The sequence below is a fragment of the Mustela nivalis genome, assembly GCF_964662115.1.
Source record: "Mustela nivalis genome assembly, chromosome: 10".
NCBI lineage: Eukaryota > Metazoa > Chordata > Mammalia > Carnivora > Mustelidae > Mustela > Mustela nivalis.
The window spans coordinates 57,261,804-57,272,449 of record NC_139029.1 but is presented as its reverse complement, the minus strand read 5'-3'; the positions used below and the strand labels follow the sequence as shown (position 1 = coordinate 57,272,449).

Here is a 10,646-nt window from a genome sequence, read left to right as displayed (position 1 = left end):
TGACCATCAATGAAGGAACCAATGTCACCCTGACTTGCTTGGCCACCGGAAAACCAGAGCCTTCCATTTCTTGGCGGCACATTTCCCCATCAGGTAAAGCAGAAATATATCAGTGTTGCTTGTACTGTTGTTCAGTATTCTCTTGTAACCTCACTTGGTCAGAACCTAAGAGTCTACTTATATTTTTTACATCTTTTTCATAAGGTAAGCAGAGTGCATATTTTTATATTTAGTCTTTATACCCGAAGGCATAGTAGTTCACAGAAGTTAAATAAATGAACAGTTTCTGTCAGAGCCCAGAATAGAATCTATGTCTCTTGATTCTTAGTCAAGGTTATTTTCATTTTAGTATACTGGATAATCACAAATCAATAGACAAAAAGCTCAAATGGAAATATCACAAGTGAAATATCTTCATTTAAATGTGTAAGGCTTTTATTCAATCGTCATTCACATGTTAATAGGCCAGCATGAACTGCTAAGGTAATCAAGAGAGAATGAAATTATACAAATTACGAGGTTGCTAGGTCTAATTTCAAAAGGCAGTGCAGAATCAGGGATTTGGCAGTTAGAATTAAATTTTAACTGATGAGGGACCTAAGAACCCAAGACTTTAAGTAACTTGTACAAGATCACATAGCTAGGTGAAACTAAGGGATATAACATTTTTAAGGGTTTCTGGTAACTTCTGCCACAGTGCACATGTTCCTAAAGAGATTACAACAACTTTAGGAAGTTGGGGATAATCATCATCAAAACAAAATTTTTCACAGCCACTCTTGAACTATCAAGCTTTGAGTTGTACCCTGGAAGTAACGTGGTACTTTTAACGAGTAAGATCCCACCATGTTAACGAGTAAAATCCCACTCAATTTCCGGTGAGTGAAATTTGATTTTATTTATTTTATAGTTTTGGTGGAAATAGCTCTATCAAGGCTAGTGTGATGAAATTGCTTTTAAAGAAATCAGAAAGGCACCCTTTATAGAGGTGTCAGAAGAATACAATTGCCACATCCTTTTTATCTGCTAATGCTTACTTTAATATCACTTATCCTTAAGTGTCTTTCAGTTTCCTCATTTATGCCGGAGGTCTAATGAAACTTACATCACATGCTAAGTATTACTATTAATGTGAGGAAAAAATCAATATAACAGCAGTATACACATATAATATGCATTATGGCCCCTATAATATTACTGAAAAATGAGTGTGCTCTTGACTGCCAACACTCCTCTCCTTAAAGCAGCTACAGAATCATAAAACCAGTATATGAGTACTGAATGAGGGGCAGCACTCTCCGTGGGGTCTAAGTGAGACAAGGACTAGCAGTTAGGATGCATCTGCTTTTATCTCAAGGTCCTTATCCCTCAGTTCAGCCAATCCCTCCGCAAATCTCATCGCCTCAGTTACCCTCACCTCGTTGTCTACTTTCCAAAAATTGAATAATAAAAATCCCTAGCTATTGTGAGACTCAAAGAAGATAAGAAGCATAAATGTGCTTTAAAAAGTATAAGGTGATATGCAAATGGATGGCTGATTCTTAATCATCTTTCCAGGGATTTAAATCTGATATGGCAATATAATTTTTGTAAGAATGAAGCACATAATCTCCATCTTCATATAATTTAAGATTAATATTTTGGACTGAGCTCTCCTGCTTTGCAGTTCTTGTTATTATGCATATTCTTCTTTTTTAAGTGCTTGGATACATTTTGGTTTAATTAAATAGCGTGAATGTTGGTTAGTGAAGTTATTAGAATAATGATAATGGATAACATCATGAAGCTGAAAGAAGACAGATTGGGTTTATAAGTTAAACTGCGCATGGATTTATTTTTCTGATCCTGCCATACAGAGCAAATGAGTAAAATTAGCATAAATATTAACTGTTATCCAATGAATAGCTAGACATGGCTGATATATTTATAAATGCTTCCAATAATTTCAAATTATCATTTGTTAATGATCTGTATTCAAATGCATAGCACCATGGAGTTTCTGCTTTAAGTAACATGTCTGATAATTCTATTAAATTTCTTCGACTTACATGTTCATATTTGAAAGCCAAATTATAAACGTCATTGATCTGTCTATATTTTACCCCAAAAATCGACATTTTGCATACTCTCATCTTTTGCTATATCACAAAAGAAAATGTGTCTCAAAAGCATGTTCACCATATGAACGAACAGTGGAGAGTGTTAAAAACAGAACCAGATAGACTCCCTGTCAATACTAGAAATAATGGCTAGTTTTTGTACATGTGTGACTTGTTTAGATTGTTTTTTAACCTGTACTTTTATGAATTCTTATTGGCTCATTCATGGTCTATATCAGTTTTAAAACTCACTAAAAAAATGCCTGGCCGCCAGATGATAGCCCCACAGAGCTTCTCCCTAATCCACAAAAAAAAAAAAAAAAGGTTGTGAGTTCAAGCATACCACCCATATGGCTGAACCACCTGAAGGTGTCATTCTACTTGCTAGTTCAAACAGTTCAGGGTACTTTGGGCAAAACATTTTCCTGGAGAAGTTTCTGGATATGTGAACTTCCTTAGAGTTTATGTATGCTGATAAATTCTTTCTGTATTTTCTATTCTGTATTTAGGAATTAAATTCAAATTCATCCAAAAATTGTCAGAGAAATAATACCAACTCTTCCCTACATCCTTTACTCAGTTGTAGCCATTGTTTTTCCCATTGGCTTCAACATTTGCTGTGTGTAGAGTATATAAATGTGGAAATTTATATATTTTTTTCATTGAATCATTTGAGAACAATCTGCATTTATTGTGCCCTTTTCTTCCTAGTCTTGTCAGTGTGCATTTCTGAAAAATAAGGAATAAGGACATTTTTTTATATATAACCACAGTGCTGTTTTCAGCTTGTTTACATTTAACATAGGTATCATACTTTTGTCCCATTACTATTTGTATTCAAATTTTATCAATTGATGAAATAGTGTCTTTTATAGTGTTTTGGTTTTTTTCCCCTCTCATACAAAATCCAAGTGTCATATATGGTTGTCACATCACTTTTCTCCTTTACTTCTTTATTCTGGGGTCGAATTCCCTGGTCTTTCTTTGTCATTTCCCAACACATATTTTTCAACCATGCATGTGCCACCTCACTTTTTTAATGGAATAATTCTCATTTTGGGCTTGACTCATGTTTCCTCATGATTAGGTTTTAGTTATGTCCATCTGGGTCTAGATAAGTAAAGTTGTAGACTTCTCAAGGAGTGATATCCAGAGGCAGAGGATATCCACCTGTCCCTTACTTGAGATGTTAATCTTGATTACCTAATCAAGGTGTCTGATTTCTGCATTGTATAGTTCCTTTTGTTTTTTCCTTCCCTGTGCTGCCAATAAGCAATAGGGAGAGATTTTACAAAACGTTAAATGCAAATGTCTGTTACTTGTTAACCTTCTTCCCTAAGATTTTGCATTATCAGTGATTCTTTTGTGAACTAATCTTTACTGTGATGATTTACAAAGTGAGGATTTTTCTAGCTGGAGCGATCCTACTTTTCACCAGTTAGCATTGGCATTCTGCTGTAAGTAAGAACCTCACTTCCCCTCTTTCTTTTTTCTTTTCTCCCTCCCTTTCTTTCTTTCTTTCTTCCTCCCTCCCTCCGCCTTTCTTTGTTTCTTTGTTCCTTTCTTTCTCTTTCTTTCTCTCTCTCCTTCCTCTCTTTCTTCTTCGTTCCTTCCTTCTTTCCTCCCTGGCTCCCTTCCTCCCTTTTTCTCTCTATTTATAATGGCAAAAGCTCACAGATTCCCATCTTTTAAAAACTGTTTATAATTCATTACTGTCTTTAATTATTTTGATGCTTGAATTGTTCTTTATTTGGTGAGTGGAAGTTACTTCATTCTGATTCCTGTGTCCTTGTGATATGATCCCATCATTTGTTGTTGTTGTTGTTTCTTGGTTTTGGGTTTTTTTTGTTTGTTTGTTTGGGTTTTTTGTTTTTGTTTTTTGTTTTGTTTTGTTTTGTTTTTATCACTTTCTTACCTTCTGGCATGGCAAAATATACTAGCTTTGTCTTGTATTTTAGCTGCCCTATCTCTGGAATCAACCATTTTACATTAGGTCAGTGATTGGATACTGCTTACTTGGGGTTGTGACAGTTATACATTGGTTTAAAATATGTAACTCTGTTGATCTACTTTATAGTAAAATTATCAGAAACTCAGACATCTAGACTACTTTCTATGAGATTCCATTAACTAAAAGAAATTAAATAACTTTAGTGCAAAGAATTAATCCTATTTTGTTTGGTTTTATCTAACAGCAATCCTGGAATAGGGTCTGGGACCTGACGTGCATACAGAGGGGAGGGTGATTACAGAATTAGTAGTAAAACCGTATTTATTTCAAGCAAAACATAAGGAGGCAATTGTTCTGTTGTGAGAGATTTAGATAGGTTCATACATCTTTATTTATAGGAGATACTACTGCTTTACCTAATCTATGGCTAATTTCTTATATACTTAGAAAATTTTCAAGGTTTTCTCAAAATTCATATTATAAGGTATATGATTCCCTTCATTCCTGCTGGTAATTTCTTAGGCATTAGATGGCTAATTAGATAGCCATTAGATGGCTATCTCTCTGTCAAATAAATAAAATATAATCTACTCCTGCTCCTCCTCCCCCTCCTCTCCCTCCCCCCCCCTCCTCCTTTTTTCTTCTTCTTTTTTTTTAAGATTTTATTTATTTATTTGACAGGGAGAGAAACAGCTCAGTCCCAGACCCTGAGATCATGACCTGAGCCAGAGCCAAAGGCAGAGACTTATCGACTGAGCACCCAGGGGTCCCTTGGTGCTTCTTCTTCTGTAGGTGCCTAGTACCTGTGCCATCACCTTGTGTGGAACTAATTCTCTAAATTGTAGTCCTTGGTCTTTTGCCTGTGGCTTCAGAGAACAGGGAATTCCTTCTGCCTAGAAACTATTCATCTTTGTAACCCTTGGCTTAGCATAGGGCCTAATACAAAGTAAGGACTCCATAAATGTTGCAGAGTTAATAGATGCTGCCATCTGTCTTTGCTTCCCACATGGCCTCTTAGCACTAGAAATTAAAATTTAACAGGTTATGACACAAGGAAGTATTTCCTTTCTCATATCCCCCAACTCCTACCCTTTAATATAAAGACACACATACCCCTAAATATAAATCAGCCCTTTATTTTCCTTCTAGTTTCAATATGGCTGCACCTTTGTGATATTGCGATTCACCATAAGAGATATATATTTGGTCTTTGTCCCACTTCTTGCATGAGCTCCTAAAACCCTTGAAAATTTCCATGATGAAACCCCTAAAGGTACATTTTGTAATGTTAATGAGGTAATTTTGGAAACACACAAAAGGATGGGACAGGGATCACCAGGAGAACCAACCATAGAAAAGAGCTGGAATTTTCAGTGTCACCCACCTAGACCTCTAGAGCAGGGGAAGGGGCTGGAGGTTGATTCATCCACCAATGGCCAGTCATTCAATCAGTTGTGTGTCTGTAATGAAGCCTCCATAAAGACCCAAAGGACAGTGTTCTGAGAGCTTCTGTGTTGGCAAACTAGTTGAGATTCGAAGAGAGTGGCATACTCTGAAAGGGCATGGAAGCTCCTCGCCCTTTCCTCCTACATTGCCCTCTCCATCTCTTCCATCTGGCTGTTCCTAAGTTGTAGTTTTTTTAAATAAATTGGTAATCTAGTAAGGAAAATATTTCTCTGAGTTCTCTGAGCTATTCTAGCAAATTAATTGAACCCAAGGAGGGGATTGTTGGAACCTCTAATCTACAGCCAGTGGATCACAAGCATAGTGACAACCTAGACTTGCGACTGGCATCTGAAGTAGGGGTGGAGGGCAGTCTTGTGGGACTGACCTTTTAACCTGTGCAATCTGATGTTATCTCTGTGTAGTGTCAGAACTGAGTTGAATTGTAGGACACCCAGCTGGTTTTGGATAATTGCTTATTGATATGGGAAACTCCGCTACCACATTAGAACTGGGTTCTGAAGCTTAACCACATTAACGTATAAAAAGCAGCTAGCGTGGTTCCACTAATATTTATCCATTACTGTCTGTACACAAACTAGAAGCCTCTTGCACATGCATGTCTCATTTAAGCCTCAAAACTAAACTTTGAAGTGGATATTGTTATCCTATTGTATAAATTTGCATGGCATTCAGAGTATTTACATAAATTTTCCCCCCAAATATGATTTTTTTTGCTTTTTATTTTGAAAATTTTATAAGCTCATAAGAAGTTACAAAGTTAGTAGAGAGAGCTTTCGTGTTTCCTTCACCCAATTTCTCTAATTAGTTACATTATATGTAACTATAGTCTGACACCAGAACAAACTAACATTAGTGCAATACATGTATATGGTTCTATATCATATTTTTAAAATTTTATTGATTTATTTTTGAGAAAAAAAGCATGAATAGGGGGAGGGGAAGGAAGAGTGGGAGAAACAGACTCCCCACTGAGCAGGGAGCCTGATGTGGGACCCAATCCAAGGACCTCGGGATCATGATCTGAGCCAAAGTCGTGTTCTTAAGTGACTAAACCATCCAGGCTCCCAGTTCTATATCATTTTATCATATGAGTTGATTCATGGAGCTACCACCACAATCAAGGCACAGAACTCTTCTCTTGGCACAAAAGTTTATCTTATGCTATCCCTTGGAACTCATTTCCACTTCTCCATCTACTATCCCTAACCCCTGATAATCTATTTCTAATCTCTTCCCCTTCACTATAATTTTATCATTAAAAGAATATATATGTGGCACCTAAGTGGCTCAGTGGGTTAAGCCTCTGCTTTCAGTTCAGGTCATGAGCCCAGGGTCTTAGGATTGTGCCCCACATTCTGCTCTCTCCTCAGCAGGTTGCCTGCTTCCCCCTCCCCCCCACCCACTTGTCTGTCTATTTGTGATCTCTCTCTCTGTGTCAAATAAATAAATAAAATCTTAAAAAAATCATAAAATAAAAAAGAAAAAAAGAAAGAAAGAAAGAAAGAAAGAAAGAAAGAAAGAAAGAAAGAAAGAAAGAAAGAAAGAAAGGAAGGAAGGAAGAAAGAAAGAAAGAAAATGGAATTATCCAGTGAGTGAACTTTTGGAATTGTCTTTTTTATTCAACATAATGCTCTTGAGATTTATTCAAGTTTTAGCACATATCAATACTTTGTTCCTTTTTATTGCTGAGTAGTACCTAGTGATATGAATGTACCATAATTTGTTTAACCATAAACATATTTAATATATTTTCATTGTCTCTATTTTTTGGCTGTAAAAAAAAAAGCTATTATGGACAATCCCATTTCGTTTTTTCTTTCTGTCCTTTTATGTTCAATCTATACGTTGTATTATATTTTAAGTGAGTTTTTTGTAGACAACTTATAGATAAGACACTTCTAAAAAATCTACTCTGACAATCTCTGCATTTTGCTTGGTATATTTAGACCATTTACATTTAATTTAATGATTGATTTGTTAGGGCTTATGACTGGTATCTTATTTTTATTGTTATTTTCTGTTTGTCCCTTCTAGATTTTGTTTCTCTGTTTTCTTTTTACCACCTTTCTATGGGTTACTTGAGTATTTTTTCTAAATTTCTGCTTTATCTATAGTGTTTTTTAGTGTGTTTCTTTACAAAGACTTAATAATATTGCATAATAAAAGCATAATTTATCATATTCTATGGGTACCCACGGTTTACTAGTTCCAGTGAAGTATAGAAACCCTCCCTCCATTTATTCTCCTGGTTTTTTAATATAACAATCTTGGGTTTTTTTCTGCATACATGCGAACTACTTCAGATAGTGGTATAATTTTTGTTTCAGCTGTCAAACATGTACTGGAAAACTCAAGAAGGGAAGTTTTTTGTATTTATGTATTCTTTTACTATTACTCATCTATTTAGAAAACTTTGTTTAGCCATTTTTTTATGGTAGGCCCATTGGAGACAAATTCCTTTACACTACTCTTCATCTGAGAATTCTTGATTTTACCTTTTTTCTTGAGGATATTTCTGCTTGGGTTGGAATACTGAGTTTAACAAAACATACATTTATTTAACATTCAAGTAGACTTAAGATGGTCTTCAGGCAATAGTTGGAAATTTTGTGGATTAACATATAGAACTTTAAAACTAAAAAGCAGTGTCTCCCATGCTTTCCATAAGTATTGCTATGGATCTAGCCCAGCTATAAAATAAATAGCATAAACTGTCCATTAAGAATATAATAGATAGGGACGCCTGGGTGGCTCAGTTGGTTAAGCAGCTGCCTTCGGCTCAGGTCATGATCCCAGAGTCCTGGGATCGAGTCCCACATCGGGCTCCTTGCTCAGCAGGGAGCCCGCTTCTCCCTCTGCCTCTGTCTGCCATTCTGTCTGCCTGTGCTCGCTCTCTCCCTCTCTCTCTGATAAATAAATAAAATCTTTAAAAAAAAAAAAGAATATAATAGATATTGTCAAACTAAGAGATTTTAAGGATCTTGAGATTGTCAAATGAGAACCATTTCAGGATAAACAAAGTCGGTATTCATTAGGTCATGGGTTAGTAACCTAAGGCCTGTGGGCCAACTGGCTTACTGTTTATTTCTGTAAATGAAGTTTTAATTGTTGTTGTTGTTGTTGTTGGAACACAGTCATGCTCACAACTTTATATATAGTCTATGAATGCTTTCTCACACTGCAATATAGAGTTGAGTAATTGTAGCAGGAACCATTTGACCCACAAAGTCTAAACTATTTAATGTCTGTTCTTTTAAGAAAAAGTTTGCTGACCCCCGCCTTAGATATTTTAAAAGAGGTTTAGATTTTAAATTTTATTTCCTAGCTGTAAGACATACAGGCTTAGCACATTAAAACTTCTACAACCTTTAAAGAGAATCAAATTCAATCTTAAGACAGAAATATTAATTACTATTATCAAAAAATAGAAAACTGTAAAAAAATGGAAATTATTAACTAAAACACATGTATACCATTCTATCATTTAAAAGAATTCTGAAAATAATTTAAGTCAATACAAATACAAACTAAAAAGTATTACTTTCTACTAGTGTTCTTAATTCTGTTGTTATTTCCCTTTTGTGAAAGTTAAGTCTCTTTGAAACACTTGAGTGCTGGGCCAACATCAATGGTGATATGATGAAGAGGCTATGTATGTGATTCTTGTAAGCTGGTAGCCTGTCACCTAAACATTGTCATTCTTTAGGAGTCTTTTTTAAGGTTTGCAATCCTGACACTGCACTTTACTCTTTAATGTTAAGAAGAAACATTTAGTAAAACCAGCAATTTATGCTGATGACATTTCAACAATACAAGATCTTCAGATTATAAGCTATAGTTCTAGTTCCATTGTAAAGTTACACTCTATGTGGAGCTTTTGTGAATTTCCATAATGGCTTTACATAATGGATAATTATATAATGAATGAATCTACATAATGATGGCAAGTTAAACTTTTACCATAAGATTGCACACCAATAATTTATATATGCAGTTAAAAGTGTCTCTTTGTTCTGAGAGTTTTCTTTATAATTTTAACTTTCATTTGTCTGTTTCCAGAGTCCTCTCTACTTCTCTTAGTGGTGGACTGTGAGAAACTGTTTGTATTCAGAATCATTAATGCCTGCTATTTGCATTTAGAAAGCAAGAACATTTTCATTATTTTAAGATATATATAAAGTTAAACAATTAGTCTGATGATATGATGAATCAATATAAAAAATAATCCATTATTCTCAGAGAAAAGTGCTTACTCCTATAAAACAGAAAACAGGAACCTAGCAAGCTTTTAAAAGCATTTTATAAAATATCTTTGTTTTCTTATGAAACTTGATTTTTCTGAAGGATATGGGCATTAGGAAAAATATATATATAATATATATTTATATATATTATATTTTTATTATACAACACACACACACACACACACACACACTAGATTATATCTCCCTTTGGTGGACTGAATTTGGGAATGATGGTATATTTTATATATATATATATATATATATATATATATATATATATATATTTACATTTTTAAAAAATTTATTTTATTTTTTTGAAATTTAAGTATAACTAACACACAGTTATGTTAGTTTCAGATGTACAATATAGTGATTCAAAAATTCTATACATTACTCAGCGTTCATCATGATAAGTGTACTTTTGATCCCCTTTACCTATTTCAACCCTCTCCTGACCCCACCCTCTTCCCCTCTGATAACCATCTGTATATTATCTGTAGTTAAGAGGTGGTTTTTTGGTTTGTCTCTTTATTTTTCTTGTTTATTTCTTAAATTCCTAATGAGAATGAAATGATAATAGTATTTGTCTTTGACTTACTTGTTTCACTCAGCATTTTGCCCTCTACATCCATCCATGTTGTTCCAAATGACAAGATTGCATTCTGTGGAGCTGATTATAGTTTAATTCTATTTATAGTCTAGGAATTAGATTTTTCTAGAGAATTTTTTTCACAATGATTTCAGTATCACAACACATCTATTAGGAAAATGTATTACATAAATGTTTATATTTAAATAAGTTAGGGGGTTGTTTATAATCTTCTTTATAATCTTAAGAAAATATAGCTTTTTTTTTTTAAAGATTTTATTTATTTATTTGTCAGA

At 34.4% G+C, this 10,646-nt stretch overlaps 1 protein-coding gene across 1 annotated transcript in view; it reads left to right on the top strand.

The window, feature by feature from the left end:
• Positions 1-10,646, top strand: part of NEGR1 (neuronal growth regulator 1) — an 848,329-nt gene that overhangs the window by 493,099 nt on the left and 344,584 nt on the right. Inside the window, exon 3 of the mRNA XM_082688561.1 lies at positions 3-93. Within this exon, the coding sequence (XP_082544687.1) occupies positions 3-93 (91 nt within the window). The remainder of the gene's footprint in view (positions 1-2; positions 94-10,646) is intronic.